This window comes from Denticeps clupeoides, chromosome 16 (assembly GCF_900700375.1).
Source record: "Denticeps clupeoides chromosome 16, fDenClu1.1, whole genome shotgun sequence".
Classification (NCBI taxonomy): domain Eukaryota; kingdom Metazoa; phylum Chordata; class Actinopteri; order Clupeiformes; family Denticipitidae; genus Denticeps; species Denticeps clupeoides.
Window position 1 is genome coordinate 3,110,969 of NC_041722.1, and position 16,969 is coordinate 3,127,937.

Below are 16,969 nucleotides of genomic sequence, written 5' to 3' on the forward strand. Positions count from 1 at the left end.
CATAGATATTCACTCTTACCAGGACACACTCACACAGTCATTATTACACTAAGATATGCTGATATTTACATACATAGACAAACTCTGCACATATACAGAGTCTCAACACACACATGTATACATATACACACACAAAGATGCATGGATTTACATAGATATGCACTCATACCAGCATACACACACAGTCACTGTTACACTGAGATATATGTATACTTACCTACACACAAACTCCGCACACATACAGACTCACTGACACAGTCAGACACACGCACACACACATAGAGATATTTCAAATAAAATCAAATAAAAGCTTAACCCTATCCGAGAATTTAAACCCTGAAGCCAAAAGCTAATGTTTGTCCTTTTTGGCACCTAATATTCATAATTAAACATAAACATGATCCCTTTGTCCAGTAATGACCACATAGGTTTTGGTCAAGCTGATGACATAGAACTGCTGCTGCACCAGCCTTGGTAAAATATGTTAGCTTAAACAAATGTATTCCAATGCGCAAAAGGAAAATCATCTTTCTCTCCAACACTCAATCTAACCGGGTTTCTGCTCGTGGCCAAGTACAGCGGGAGACAAGGGAGGGGAATATGTAATGCCCCCTGCCTGTAAAACATGTAAAGGCTCAGCACGTTTATTTGCAGCTTTCATCCCAAAAGCCATACATTGGCAGATTAAAAAAAGTTTTAATCATTATCACAAAAAAAAAGTTTTAATCATTATCACAAAAAAAAGTTTTAATCATTATCACAAAAGGATGTTTCTGTGACTGGGGTTCCTCTCTGCTGCCCTGCCGGAATAAGTGCGTCCCAGACCCTGATTATTATTACCAACATAAAGGTATGTGAGCGTCAGCGTCAGGTGGAAGAGCAGATAGCTGCCCTGCAGGAACATTAGAGCACTTGGCCGAGCCGACCTCCCACCGGGGCCTTTAACACTTCACGTGACGACCAAGACACACAGATGTCACACAATTAACACAGCACTCTCACCTCGGTCCTGCTGAACCGCAGACAAAGGGTACCAAGTAAGTGTGTGTGTGTATGAATTTGTGCTTGAGTAATGTAATTTTCATTCAATTATTAATTTTTTTTATATTTTGTATATTATTTTTATTTAACCCATGTACTTCTCTTCTTTATGAAAAGATAAATATTCCACAAAGCAACATCTGGATGTCTGAGAGTCACAAAGTACTTCTTATGGGACCTCCTGAACAGAGATTGGCTGAGAGTGTGGGTGTGTGAGAGATGCAAATGAATTAGATATAGAATTTTTTTTTGCAGTTATACATTTAAAGTGAATTAAAGAGTTAAATATTTATAATGAATTACAATGTAATATCTAAACAAATGTGTCCTAATCAAAAATGTGTGCTTTCTGTGTGTGTGAATGTGTGTACAATCATATACTGTGTATGGTTTATATGTTGTGTATGTATGTGTGTTCAGGTGCATGTATTGTGTGTGTGAGTTACATTTATAATAAGAATCATAATAATAATAATTTATTTACATTTATTATGAATTAGAGTTTTTTACTAGGGTTCTCCTAATGACTTAAAATGTGTTTTCTTGCGGTGTGTCATACTGATAGAAGAAGGGCGTGGCATTGCCTCCCTGTGAGATGCCACTTTTATGTGAAATTCTCATTGTGTGTGTGTGTGCACCTTACAATCATTTTAGACGATGACACATACTCACAGTCATTGCAACCATGGCAACAGGATCCTCCTGCATCACTGATGGACTGTCAGCTGGCTCCGCCTTCCCGTTAACCCTCCCCAATCCCCCCCCCTCATCAGGCTTTGTTATCTTCATGGGCACAACACACTCGCCGGGTCTTAGAACCGAATTCTCCTGGGTTTTGCCCACAGATGCAAAAATGCCTACTCTCAAAACTCAATTGCTTTGTTTCTTTTTGTTCTTGATTGATTTTTGATTGCTCTGTTCCTTATCTCTCGCTCTTGCTCTTTCTCTCTTCTCTGTCACTCCTCCCCAGATGGACGCCCCATAGGTGTGGAGGGGATCCAGGTTCTGGGTACAGGGAACCTGATGATCTCAGATGTGAGGGTTCAGCATTCAGGCATCTACGTGTGCGCTGCCAACAAACCAGGGACCCGAGTTCGCCGAACTGCTCAGGGCCGACTTGTGGTCCAAGGTACAAATCTTGACTCCCATCACAACAATATAGTAAATAAATGAAATATCACACTGTGTGTGTCTGTGTGTGTGTGTGTGTATGTTAGTGTGTAAAAGAGGGTGTTTGTATTAGAAAATGTGTGTGTGGGCGTGAATTCAAGTGCGATGTGTGTTGCTTGCTTATATGAGCTTTCTGTTTGTGTGTGAGTTCTTGTATGCTGTGTATGTGTTTACAGTCGTACACTCTGTCTGTATAGTGTCTATGGTTTGTGTGTGTGTTTGCACAGAGATACATGTATTTTGTGTGTGTGTGTGTGCATGGTCGTGCACATTTTCTGTATACGTATGCATTAAGTGTGTGTGTTTGTGTACATGTGACTGTAGTAGTGTGTGCGTGTGAGTAGAACGGATGAGCTCCGCGGTCTCATCTGACCGCAGCAGAGACCTGCAGATGGGGAATGGAGCCGGGTGATAAAGAGGAAAATAGACAGGAGGGGGGGGCATCCAGCATGTCGCCTGTCAGTAAATGCAGACGGATGGCACTCATGTAAACGCGCGTGTGTGTGTGTGTGTGTGTGTGTGTGTGTGTACAGTCACTAATGGAGGTTAATTAACAGGAGTCTCACAGATGAAGGGGTTTAATAGCTGATCGGTCTTAAGTCGGTTAAGGAAGCCATTCTTTCCTCAGGACATTAACACACACCCTCTCTCTCGATGCAAAAGCCTCCCCCGGTGCGGCCACTCATATCCGTGGCGATATGACTAATGCGGCGTTAATGAGAATCAGACGCCTCCGTGTCAGGACAGCAGCAGGTGCTGCCGGAGTTTCCACCTATTAATTGGGAGTTAATAGAGTATTGAATTACCTGCAGTGGTCTGTTAGCCCACAGTGGCAGAGCGTAGTGGGGTACGAGGAGGGGGCAGGGGAGGTGTGAAGACCCCTTACAGACCCCTCCTCTCCTCTGGCTAATACTCGGTGGACTCGATACGCGGTGTGTGCGGCATCGCAACCATTCTCTTGTAGGTTTTAATCCGTTTAAACGTGTATTCGCTTCTAACTAATCAAGTTAATCTGCAGGATAAGTCTGTGCTACAGTAGTGCTGTAATAAAAGCGATCAACTGGCATTAAAGTGGAGATACCCTGCTGCATAACACTGGGCTTTCCAGTCGTCATTAATCGTCACGCTTAACTGAGCTTGTTAATAAATGAGTTGTTTTCCTTTTTTATGGTGGACGTATACACTTAAATGTGTTCGTATGAACTGCAAATGAAATTAAACTATTGTACGCATAGTGAATGCCGGTGTTCATTTTGACCAAATGCATTTATTTCTTAATCGTGATATGCTTTTCATGGACTGGAAATAGCTTGGAGTAAATGTGCATTTATACATCGCAGTATAATGACATGGTGGTCATGTCTGTACGTCCGTCCTCCCCACAGCCCCGGCCGAGTTCGTGCAGCTCCCGCAGTCCATCGCCCGACCGGTGGGCACCAGCGCTATCTTCACCTGCCTTGTCCAGGGAGAGCCCGAGCCCCAGCTCACCTGGCTGAAGAACGGTGAGATCCTGATGCCGGGCGGCCACGTCAAACTGAGGAACAACAACAGGTGAGTGCGGCCGAACGGGCGTGTCAAAGTACGTCCCGTTTCATTTCCTTATGTTTCCACAAGCTCCTCTATCTAAAGGCAGCGTCTGCTGTGAGCGCCCAGGCCGCGGCGTCTGCACGCTCTCCGGCAGCAGTGCTTTCATGCCAGTAACGAGGATGCTTTATGTATGAAAGGCTGCGTGTTGCTGTGCCGTGGTGGTGAAACGTACCGGGCCTGCAGTCTGCAGCAGGGACGCAGAGCTGCGATCCGTCTTAATCTGTTCAGATGGAACCACAGCTGTCAACGCTCCCTGCCAAGAAAGTGCCCTGGAACTTGGCCCCCTCTCTCTTTCGCGATATGTGTGTGTGTGTGTGTGTGTGTGTGTGTGTGTGTGTGTGTGTGTGTGTGTGTGTGTGTGTGAAATGAGGGGAAATGCTTATATAGAAAGAAAAACAGGGTGTGGTTTATATATTATTTTCTACAAGTTTCTAATGAAAATATTACAGTGTTGTGACACTAAGTCATAATTAATGTCAAGTTTCACCCAAAATTTAGGGAAAATGCTTGTTTAGAAGAAATTAGGTTTCACAGTTACACATTTCTAATTTAGATTTTACAGTGTTTTACATTAGGTGTTAAACGTTACATTATGTGTTTTATTTGTTGAATATATTAAATATCCAGACAGAAACTGGACACGTTCATCTTCTGCATACTTTGACTACATAGTAAGTCATTGCAAAGCCATAGAAAATGTCTCTCTGTGTGGACGTGCTAATTTGTGTAGCTGAGCACACGGGTCACACTAGCATAGAGGCTCAACGAGGACATATCTGGAGCAATTCTGATCAGTGTGTGTCAGTGTGTGTATTTTATTACTGTGAGCTGTTTTGCACCAGTGTTTAGCACAATGTCACCCCAAAGTCACTGTGTTGCTGATGGAGGTCACTGGAGCAGGTCCTGTCCCTGGGAATGGGCTCAGCGCCATGTCTACAGGGCGTTGCTGATGTTTATACAAATTGATCTATCACACACTGCCACCACAAACTCACACACCACGGAGTTATTTATCTTCATGGACGCCTGCCCCATCTCCCATGTTGTCATATAAGAATGCCAGTCATAACGCGCAGTCCTTAGGTCCTTAAAGTCCTTAGGTCATTCAAAAGTTTCGTTACAAAGGGAGGCGGCAAATTAACTGTTAAAACAGATCTGACACAAGAGAAGATATGAATATTAATGAGGGCTGAGCTTTCACTGATCATTAACAGGGTGAAGATGAGTTGACGCACACCATGGCTGGTGTGTTAAAACGCGATTCCCCTATCAGCTTTTATATTTCTGGAAGGCTGAGAGGGGGGAAAGCCATGTTCACTCTCACATTTTACATCACAAAAGAAATTATGCACGGTGTAATCGGGTGAGAATATAAAACCAGCCTCACTGCTGTGTCAGAGCGTTGCCATGGTTATGTAGTTTGTTTGGCCATTGGTTACGGATGGTGTGTGAATTTAGAATGGTGTTTAAATTTGACACAATCAACTTTATGCATTATGTATGATTTCCCAGGCAGGAGCATGCACTAAGGATGAGCAAAATTTGTTCTTGACTTAACCACATTACTGACACCTCATCTCTATCCCACCATAAAACTGGACCCTCTATAGTGAGACAAGATCACGGCGTACAGTCTTTCAGTGTTTTTTATGGGTTATGAGCATGCAGAATTTTAACATATTAGTAATTATATATTTCAGATACAAATCATCTATCTGTGCAGAGTAAATTATCAATAGTTTCCTACACTGAAAATATTCCATGAATTCCATAATAGCCACTAGTGCTTCATTAGAGGAACATGTTCTTGTTAATTTTGTCAGCATAATTTTTATTATATTCATGTATGTCGATTTTTGCCTCCATTAAGTAATTAATCTGTTACATTTTGTTATATTTCTACATTAACAGTATGACTCAAATTTCTGCCAATATTTGTAGATTAATCATAATGCGTGATTTTAATCATAATTATTTGTAACATACCATGTTGTCGATTTTAGGTCATTTCCCTGGGCCCTAAATTAAGCTCTCCACTTGATTATGTCTTCCCATGTCCAGCGTACTGTGGCTGCGGGGGCCTCAACCCCAACCTCAGCACATACATCATGTTCATAGCACCATATTCCTGATTGGTACAGTTGGGGAATTCTGAACTTCCAAGATCCATTAGCTAATTGGCTGCAAGACACCAGTGGTGGCCTGGGAAGCTATTTGTCACAACGTCATTTGAACATTGATAGACTTTTTATTTGTAGTTTTTACCAAGTCTTCATGATATTGGTATCTGTATGAGTGTGTGCGACCGTGAGGGTTTGTACAGGTTAGTCGGTTTTTCTGTTTAGTTTTTTTTTGTTTTTTTTTTGTGTAGGTTCAGGTTGTGACCTACTGTGTTCTCTTTTTGTGCTGAAAAACTTGACAATGCTAAATGGTCCCCACTATGTTCCTGTGACCCTGACCTGAATATGTATGGGTTAATGCATGGATTAGGTGACGGGGGTGTTAATGGCCTGTGGTCGTCCACACACTGTGTACACTGTATATATGGTTAGTGTGCGTCACCATGTCATGTGTGTCTGAGTGTCCAGGTGACTGGTGACCGTGGCCTGTGTTCGACTGCAGTACAAACAGCAATCGATTGTGCTGTTCACACACCCGTGCATGTACACACATTAATCACAGGCCGTGCACAAGCTCACAAATATGCTGACCGCTGGCTCCCAAGTGCCTGTGGGCACACAAACACAGCAGATCAGTACAAAGCCATGTAAATGAGAGGCACACATGCAAACAGCACTGCTTGGTTGGATTCTATTCCCCCATCTTTGCAGTGTAGTTTGTGTCTCTGTTACTGTGTGTTTTTGTTATATACAGTATAGGCCAAACGTTTGGACACACATTTACATTTACATTTACATTTACAGTATTTATCAGACGCCCTTATCCAGCGCGACTTACAATCAGTATTTACAGGGACAGTCCCCCTGGAGCAACTTAAGGTTAAGTGTCTTGCTCAGGGACACAATGGTAGTAAGTGGGATTTGAACCCGGGTCTTCTGGTTCACAGGCAAGTGTCTTACCCACTAGGCTACTACCACCTTCACATCTTCTCATTCAATGTGTTCTCTTTATTTTCATGACCATTTACGTTGGTAGATTATCACTGAAGGCATCAAAACTATGAATGAACACATGTGGAGTTATGTACTTAACAAAAAAAGGTGAAATAACTGAAAACATGTTTTATATTCTAGTTTCTTTGCTCTGATTACTGCTTTGCACACTCTTGGCATTCTCTCAATGAGCTTCAAGAGGTCATCACCTGAAATGGTTTTCCAACAGTCTTGAAGGAGTTCCCACAGGTGTTTAGCACTTGTTGGCCCCTTTGCCTTCACTCTGCGGTCCAGCTTACCATCTCGACTGGGTTCAGGTCCGGTGACTGTGGAGGCCAGGTCTCCACTTTTTGTTAAGTACATAACTCCACATGTGTTCATTCATAACCTGTCATGGCAACCCACTGCTTACTAAGGGTGATGGTTAAAAGCAGAAGACACATTAAGTTGTGTCACCACGTGCTGTGCTGCAGTGTTTCACAATGACAGTCACTTCACTTAAATATATATCTATGGACTAAATTTCAACAGTGTCTTCATGCCATGCATGCCTTTTTTTATTAATAAACACGTAAACAAAAGGTAGTTTAGCAGGTAGTTATTATTTTTGTCATAAATAAATACTGTGGCATAAGTGAACATGCAACATGTGTTATATCTTACATGATTGATTTAGATATCGGCATCAAAAAAAAAGATGAATGTTCCACTCTGTATGTATTCATTTCAATTATACACTTATTATATAATTGATTGTTCTTAACTTTACTAACCACACCCTGCAAAGCACCATTAAAACACATTATGGCCACATGTATGCTGTTATATGCAGTCTCACACACACACACTCACGGATTGTGGGCTAGGGGTCACCGGCTGCTCCATAAACATAAAACACTATTACTGCAGTAGTGAAAACAGGCCCGTGACCTGCATTAAAGGCACGGTCTCTCAATCTGCTGCTGTGGGCATATTTAGCCTGGGGTGTTTTTACGGTTGGTACTTTATAAAAGCGTTTTCATGCTTTCTGAGTTTCCTGTGCACATGTGCAGGTTAGAACACTAGACCAGGGCCTTTTCCAGTTCTGTTTCATTGTGGGCTGAAAAGGCGTTTCACAGATCTTGGACCATTGGCTATGTTCTGGGCTTCTCAACGCTCTCCGCCCCTTCGGAACGCTTGAGCTCGAACACATGCTGGTTCAAAGTCAGCCTGAAAGCCCTGCTTCCTTTCACTAGGCATCACTCTTTACTTTTCTTTCAGCGTTCACCGTTGGTATCGGAGGCTTGATTGGTCTTTAACAAGCATGAGTACCAGCGGTCGCATGGTGACAACAAATAATGGTAGGATTCTGGGATTTACTTATGGATATGAATAATGTAAGCACTTGTTAAGTGTGTAGTAGGTGTAAATCCCTGAGACCCCTAGACGGCCACCATGGTTACAGTTTTAGAAGACTGCATTTCCCTTCCGTTTATCTGCAGTTTTATTGTTTTGTTCAACAGCTACCATCTTTTCTTACTCCTGAGCTGGGGAATGTGAGGCTTTGGATTTGACCCTTGACCCTGTCTGCAATCAATCATTTCCATGGGCCTTTGGGCACTTAGACAGCCCTGCCCCTCAATCACATACTAAAAACTCCTCATGGTTCATTCTTTGGTCTGTCACAGACTGAGTGGTGGACTGGTTACCCCTGCCTCTCATTCTGCTCAGTAGACCAGACCTCCTCCCTCTACACATTCCAGTCATCTGTCAGTCCACTGTATGGGCAGCCTGGCCTCAAACATGTCCACCTGGACTGACCAGTTTCCATCTGTACGGAAACTGCTGTAATTCCTCTGATCTGAGATCAGTGACAAGGGTCTACCCACACCCATTTACTACCCGTTTTTTTAACACTCTTCTTTTAATCTGGAGGGCCACCCAGTAGGACACTTCTATACATCATCATGTGACACTGCATCATATTGATCCACTGGGCCTGCAGTTCTGCTCTGGAGGGTCACTTCATCATGTTTCTTGACTATAAGAGTATCCTAAATGGTGCAACATCCCATTTTGGGTATTCTAAATTGCTCCCTTTTGGATCCTCAATCATGTATGGGTGGCACATAGGGCTGTTTGTAATGACAGGGTGTTCCAATGAAAGTGTCCCATAGGGAACATTAGTGTAAGGGAACCGCATCCCCTTTCCTCCACTATAAGGATACTCATTAAGGCACATTTAGCTCCCACCCCGGTATAGGTCAGGTGCAGGATAAAATGAATAAAGCCTGCCCTTAAGTTGGCATTAAAATTTAAATGAGATAAGATAAGGTGATCCTTTATTAGTCCCACAAGTGGGAAATTTACATTGTCATGGCAGGAAGTGGACAGTTCAAGATAAGAGCAGCAAAAAACAATAGCACAGACACTATGTTGACTGTATAATATAAAAGTTCAACATACAAATAAGAAAATAAATAGTCTTAGAATAGAGAAAATAAAACTGTGAATGTGAGTTGTAAAAATTAAAATGTCGGTATATATATATTTGTATATATATATACATAAAATATATATTTGTGGGATTTTACATATGTACAGAGTGGGGAGATGGTGTACTGGATGTGTATGTTTGTGTGGTCTTCAAGAGTGGGTCCTCCACTCCAAAAGACCTGAGCCTCCGCAGCAGTACAGCCTGCTCTGCCCCTTCCTGTAGAGGGCATCAGAGTTGTGAGACATCCTATATGAGCGGCATGGCCAATGTAATGACCAGAAGCGAATTATGGTGAGGGTGTGAACACTGATAACTGGTCTTAGTCTGGGTGACGCATTGCTTTGTGACAGCCACAGTTTCAATGTAGTGAGGGGTGGCTACATGTCTGAAGCATGTTCTCTGGAATTTTCTTATCCAACTAAGATGTTTTTATGACCTACTTAATTCCAGTAGAGTTATTATATTGATTATTTGCAGAATATTGTCATAGAATTGTATGACAGGTGCAAATTGAGGGACAGAATCATCATATACTCCACGACCCAAGACCGAGAAAAGAGAGCAACCTGGGATTGTCCCCAGAGAGTGTGGAATTTCACAAACCACAAGTCAATGGCAGGCATCCTGTATTGATGGGTGTACATTGGTGTAGTTTGTGGGGGGGGGCAATATAACCCACCCAATATCTAATCACATAATTCCAATTAGTATAATTATATCCAAATAGTATATTTATTTTCACGCTAGTGGATTTTTTTTACATAAAACTGGCGTTCGTAACTGTGAACATTCCACCCATCACCCACCTTGTTCTGGGAGTGCTGGTTTTGAGAGAGTAGCATGGAACAGTATTTCCCAGTATCCACCACTCACATCCAGGACTCCAGTGGAAAAGTATAGCCCCTCCCTTGCAAGGCCTTCTTAGACCACACCAAAGACAGGACCCCGGCATGAAAAACACTTCATCCATCGCTCAGATGAAAGACAAACCCTGATGCCATGGGGGAGGGGAGGCCTCGAGGTGTGCAACTGCCACCACCTTCGAGGTCAGAGATCAGGTTAGCAGGGAGAAATTGGAGTGGAATGGAAATAGTGTTGCCACCCTGTGAATTAATGATCCCACCTGGTTTTCATTTAGCGGTGTGTCGGGCTCTCCTCCCGTCCCACAGACGTCTTCTAGTACAACTTTCCTTTTCATTTACACAATATCTGGGACATTCTGTTCAAAGGTTCCTCAGGCTTTTACCCATGTGTCAGGTTCTGTTTTGGGGGAACACACACCTTGAGCTGTGGAATTAGTTTTGTAATCCAAATTTAAAATTTAAAAAATGTAATTTAGATATATTCCAAAACTTAAGAGTTAAAAACACAATGGCATTGTTATGCACACCTCGATATGGACATGGTATATTGAGTACTGACCTCCACACCATCCGATTGATTCCTAACTTTTTCCCACAAGTGAAACAAGCATCTTATATCACTTCACAGTTTCTACTGGCGGTACAAAGGAGATCCCCAGGTGGCCTATAGCTGCATTTCTGTTGCTACTTGGTATTGCAGGGCAGTTGTTTGCTCATGTGATATTCAGTAAGTGTTTCTTTTTTTTCCAGAAATAGTTAGAAACTAATAGAAAGAATAAAGAACTCCACATTCCCACAATAACCCCTCGTGTCCCGGGTCAGTGCAGCGTCCATCTCTCCTCCCTTTCTCCTTTGACTACTGTTAATAGCCCTTGTAAATGGAAGCATTGTAGCAAACATGATCAGTTCTTTAGATCCATCAGGACCATGCAGATCACCAGAAGTTTAATTCAAGCAACTAGTGAATGTGAGTGCTTTCCACACTACAACTAATAAAGCGCTGGGAAAATTACTCTTACTGTTATTGTTTAAATGCATAAAAAATGTATGCCTAGATCAGATTCAAGATTATAAGGATTCTGGAAAGAATTACTGTCTTGACCTTGTGTTCTTTATTGCACATTTGCTGCAAAGATGAATCTCAGTTTTTAATTGACCTCTGCTCAAGCACCATTCATTTAATGTTGTGGCATTTTCTTTGAACTTCATTACCCTTTTACAGTAAATGGGGATGATCACAGAGTAGACGTGGATCATGCTTTAAGAGATTTGAGGTCAACAGGTCAGCTGAGAGAAGGACACCCTCCACCCCTCACCTGTGTCCTCACTTGTCTGTTGTGGCCTCAGCATGCAGGGTCAGCTTCCTGCCTGTCTGTCCTTCTCCTGTCTTCATCCTGTTCTCTGCGGCGGTCTCGACCCACCAAGCTCTCTGTTTGGGTTATAATTGTGTGTATGAGTGTGGGACGGGGGTGAGCGGAAGAAATGTTAAACCCACAGCTTCCACTGCAGCCATTGGTGTCTCCCCTTGCATGGCTGCTGGCTTTCTCTTTATTTCCTGTATGGAGACAGATGGCTAGTGCTGAATACTGCAGACGTCTGTATCCCATCAGCACCAGCCTTCACAGCCCAGCACTTTTTCTCAAGAGCACACGTGTTGACACACAGCAGCAGTAAATGTGCGTGTGTGTGTGTGTGTGTGTGTGTGTGAGCAGTGCCGGGCAGCTCTTCTCTTTGTGTGCAAACCGAAATTGATCTGCTGCTCCCACGCCGAGCTGGACTCTCAGTGATCTGCATTAGCCTTCTGCTCAGGTTTTGCTTGGATTTTAAAACTGCATTAGACTCTTAACATGAACATAACACAATAAAACATGAGCTAATTTGGGGGAAAAAATAATAAAAATTGGTATCTTCAACTCCCTAAATGGCAGGGTCGAAAAATGCATAATTTACTGCTTTTGCTTGTCTTCATAGCAAAATCTGTATTTCCCACAATATGACTAATTTTTTTAGAAGGTAGGTTTTCCAGCCTCTTCAGCTGAGCGTGGAGGAGCTGTCCATGTGGAGGGAGGAGGCTGGCTCGGGGTTTCCTTCAGTTTCCTGCGTGCGGAATAACAGTTCGCAGCTCGCACTGAACAGAGAGGACAGAGGAGCGCGGCGGGCGGGCCGCGGATGGCATTAGGGCCCCACATCACTTTAAATGGCGCGCTTTCTCACCGCCTCAGGATTACGCAGGGAAAAGCGGCTCTTATTATGTATTCAGACTCAGTCATAATCCCCCCACGCGCGCACACACGAGGGGAGATTGGTGGCGTGGCGTGGCGTGGGGTAGAGGGCGGGACGAAGGAAAAACATGGCTGCGCAGGGCGGCTGGAGAGGCTGTTGTTTAGCCGCCATGTTTATCACAGTCACACCGCAGGTTCAGTTATCACCAATGAGCTGTCATTTAGTTGCAACCCCCTGAGAGGAATCCTGAGAGCAATAACGTGTCTCTAAATATCATTCCATTTCTTACATTTTGTTGTAACAGAAATCATATATAAAATAGAAATGGGTAAAATGTGGCCTAATCACACTTGAAGTGGAGTTGCACTGTGAGATATCGCTTATCTGACCCCCACCAAAATCTCACATCATAACACATTCAATTATATTATTATACTGTTACTGTGTACAATACACAAAAACAACAGTTATAAGCTGGATACGGTTCTCTTGCTCCATTAGAATTGATCAGCTGTCAGTTGTATCTTCTTGCAAATCAACTTTATTTGCTGGACATTGTGGGATATGGTCTATATTGTAAGCTTAAAGTCGTGTTTATAGTCTCTCCTGACCTGGCAAAATACACACAGCACAGGAATTAGATGTCCACCATAAACCCTGAGCATTAGAACCTAATCGATACCACAGGATCAACGGCACTAACATCAACACAAGGTGCTGAAAGTCTCCCTGTTTGTGGCTTTGACATGAGTGCTATATTTTTTTTATATCAGTTTTACAATCTTCAGAATTATAAATGACACTGATGCTCGCAGGGTCCTGATCACTCACAGGCGCCGCTTGTCAGGGCCATTTAAAAGTGAACCTGTGTCATTCAAGATTCAGCCATATAGCCCTTGTGTCACAAGACCCATGGTGTGTGGTGTGTTTCCTTCCATTGGGCCCTGTTCTTTTTTTTTTTTCATTTAATAAATTAATTATTACATTTACCCAGTTAACCGCCTTACTACACATATACATGATTTAATTATTTCACTTCCAACATCACACATTACATTTGAGTTTTATTTATAGGTGTTTTTTGTATGCTCACACAACCATAATGCGATCAAAAAGTTCCGGTGGTGTTTAACAGCGATTGTTCTGAAATCCTCATGATCTCCCGTTGCAGCACGCTGACCATCGACAACATCAGTCAGGAGGACGAGGCCAACTACCAGTGCATCGCCAACAACAGTGCCGGCTCGGCGAGGGCCAGCGCCCGCCTGACGGTGCTGTGGGCCGACGGGCTGCCGGGTGTGCCCACCCACGTTAAGGCCGAATCCCTGTCACCCACTTCCATCCAGGTGTCGTGGAAAGAGCCAGAATCCAACCTGCAGGAGATAATCGGCTACGTGCTGCACATCCGGAAGACCACAGGTCAGCAGCACACGTTCATTTATTTGCTGCATCTATTTTTTTCAAAGAGCTTTTTTTTATACACAATGAGAAGTGAGCAGAAAAGGAGGACAACGGTCACTAGATAAGGCACCGTGTAATATGCAGCACATGGGCTGTGTTCACTAATGTTACATTGGATGTGGGTGAGGTACTCAGATCCACATCCACTGACATGCCCTGTGGTCAAGGGGTGTTAGAATGTAGTAAACCTGAGGAAGAAGAGGGGAGAGATGGGAGTTTTAATGATCCAAAATGAGGAAGTGTGTGATGGGCAGACAGGATCAGGATCAACTAACAGATGAAAACAACCAAGGTAGAAGCAAGACGCTCAAAACGAGTCAAACATGAATACTGCCAAATGTCAGGATCAGTCTTTTATGTTTTTTATAGATTTTTTTTTTCATGAGACGTTGATGTGACATTAGTGAACATGCCCAAAATGCATCATCCTTATTATATTTAGTTTTGTATGTTCATAATCATTAAAATCTTTGGTTTGTATTTTGGGAATACACAACTGTTCCTATGATAATTTGTCTGGTGAGAAGACATGCAAATCATGATCTCAGTTGCCAACAAAAAATGGAATGTAGAAAAGCCCAGACGAGGTAAGTAGAAGAAGAGGACTGTGGGACTGCGGGTGGGCGTTTAGCGTGGAGGGGGCTGAACAGGAATGAGTGGCAGTTTCTGCTGGGAGAGAGGACTCCCTGTTGCTTTACATAGCTCAACACACACAAGCCTGTTTATTACACACCAGTGGGAAGGACGAGTCCCCGAAAATGTCCGAGCCGTCACCAGAGCCATTTCCTGTTTAACTGAATGCAGGCGCGCTTTAATGACTGCTTTCGTGTTTATTTACTGTCAGTGTGAGGTGGCAGCTCCGCTGGGCGCAGCTATCCACCACGACACACCGTGCAGTGCCAGGCTGAGTCCGAGTGTGTCTCCGCGGCCATCTGCTCCTCGGCTGGGCTGTGTGGCTAATGACAGATTAATAAAGTCCCCAAAGGCCGACCAATAGGAAATGCAATAATTGCAGAGCAGATAATTTTTATTTATATAGCGACTCTGTCACAGAACTCAAGGTCACTTTTCAAAATGCATTGAACAGCCGTCTCAGAGAGCAAGTAGCAAATCATTAAAATGAATCCATATAAGCAATTATGAAAATCCATACTCATAATGTAAACACAAATACATTATGATAATATAGTATAGAAATATATGTGTGTGTGTGTATAATAATTATATAATCATTATAATTATTATTAAACACAAACACCATAATATGTTTTTTAAATAGCTATTTTCAATGATTACTTTTAATTTAATTTAATCATCATTTAATGTCATAATAACCCCATGTCCCATGGAATCTTTCCTTCCGTTGCTTTTTACACTTTTCCAGCATCTTTGTTTCATCACCTCCTTTCATGATGATGTCATTAGATATCATTTGAGAGCTGGGTCGGGATCAAACAACCAGCAGCAGTTGTTGATATAATTTTAGAGGCAGTTATATTTCATCACAGCTCCATCATTGTCGGAAACTACATTTTAGGGGGATGTAAAGATGACAACAGGTAATCATGTGGTTCATAGATGAAAGTCTTACCCACAAGGTTCCTACTGCCCTTCAAAACCCAGAAACACCACCAATTCAGTTGAGTGGTCTCAGTTGAGAAAGAGGGTGAGAGACAGACGTGATCTTTTTCACCCTCACCTTTATCTTCATGCCCCTCCTCCTCCTCACCCCACCCTACCCACAGACCCGGCTGAGCTGGAGTACCAGGAGGCAGTCAGTAAGGTCACACTGCAGAAGGTGGTGGGCGATCTTGAGCCTTTCACCAGCTACACCTTCTACGTGAAGGCCTACACCTCGCGCGGGGCCAGCAAGCCCTCGGAGACGGCGGTGGAGAGCACCCTGGGGGAGGGTGAGTGTGTGCGTGCGGGTGCCCTCCTACGTAAACACACACTCGTTTCACGGCCTAATTACTGTAATTATTTAGATAAAAGAATGTCCTTTTTTATGAGCTGTTGATCGTGCAGCTCCTGTTTTTTTATAAAGCCCAGAGGGCAGCAGCTGTCTGAGCTGCATGGGTGCTGAGTGGAGCGTGAGGAAGAGGAGGTGCCCAGCACCAGTTCGTCTATTAACTGTGTGTGCTGTTTTTAATTACTGCATGCTTGTTTGTGTTATTTACATCAGGCTTTATAATTATTTTAACTCTTCTGGACGAAAAGTGAGCCCATTGCACTAAACTAAAATTTTAAATATATATTATGTTTGCACGACCCTCCAAGCAACCACATTTTCAGCTTTAAATGTAAATCTTTATAAGGATATATCCATAGCAATATATGTCCTTATCTATAGCAGCTTATAATCAGTAGTGACAGGGACAGTCCCCCTGGAGACACTCAGGGTTAAGTGTCTTGCTCAGGGACACAATGGTAGTAAGTGGGGTTTGTAATCATCTGGTTTATAGGCTACTACCACCCTAATTTTTCCACAAAATTTGTCATTATCATACGATATACACTGCTGATCCAAAATGACATGCCTTTCTATTTTTTTATTTATAGAACAAAACTGAAGCCTCAAGTATAAAAATCAAATAAAAATGTTTCATATTTTAGGCTCTTCAAATCAATCAGCTTTTGTTGTATAATTAATGGTTTTAAAAATGCAACTAATCAATCACACATTTTGCAAATCAATATTTGTGATTATTAAAAGAATACATTTTAATTTAACATATTACATGGGAGGGTTCTCATTGGTCTGTGTGTGTGTGTGTGTGTGTGTGTGTGTGTGTGTGTGTGTATACAGTCCCTGCGCCCCCATCTCTCTTTACCAAGGTGCTGAACAGCACCGTTATACAGATGACATGGGAGCCCTCAGCCAAACTAGGCCAGCAGGACGGCTTCAGGCTCTACTTCCGCAAGCTTCATGCCCCCATTTACAATGGACCAATCGTCTTTTCCCGGAACACCAGCCAGTACAACATTACTCAGCTGGGTGAGTGTGGGCTTGGGTCAAAGGTCATGTCATTTGGTCA

At 42.9% G+C, this 16,969-nt stretch overlaps 1 protein-coding gene across 1 annotated transcript in view; it reads left to right on the top strand.

The window, feature by feature from the left end:
* Positions 1 to 16,969, top strand: part of igdcc3 (immunoglobulin superfamily, DCC subclass, member 3) — a 73,712-nt gene that overhangs the window by 47,011 nt on the left and 9,732 nt on the right. The window contains exons 6-10 of the mRNA XM_028957052.1: positions 2,012 to 2,170; positions 3,597 to 3,762; positions 13,645 to 13,892; positions 15,680 to 15,844; positions 16,741 to 16,929. Of these exons, the coding sequence (XP_028812885.1) occupies positions 2,012 to 2,170; positions 3,597 to 3,762; positions 13,645 to 13,892; positions 15,680 to 15,844; positions 16,741 to 16,929 (927 nt within the window). The remainder of the gene's footprint in view (positions 1 to 2,011; positions 2,171 to 3,596; positions 3,763 to 13,644; positions 13,893 to 15,679; positions 15,845 to 16,740; positions 16,930 to 16,969) is intronic.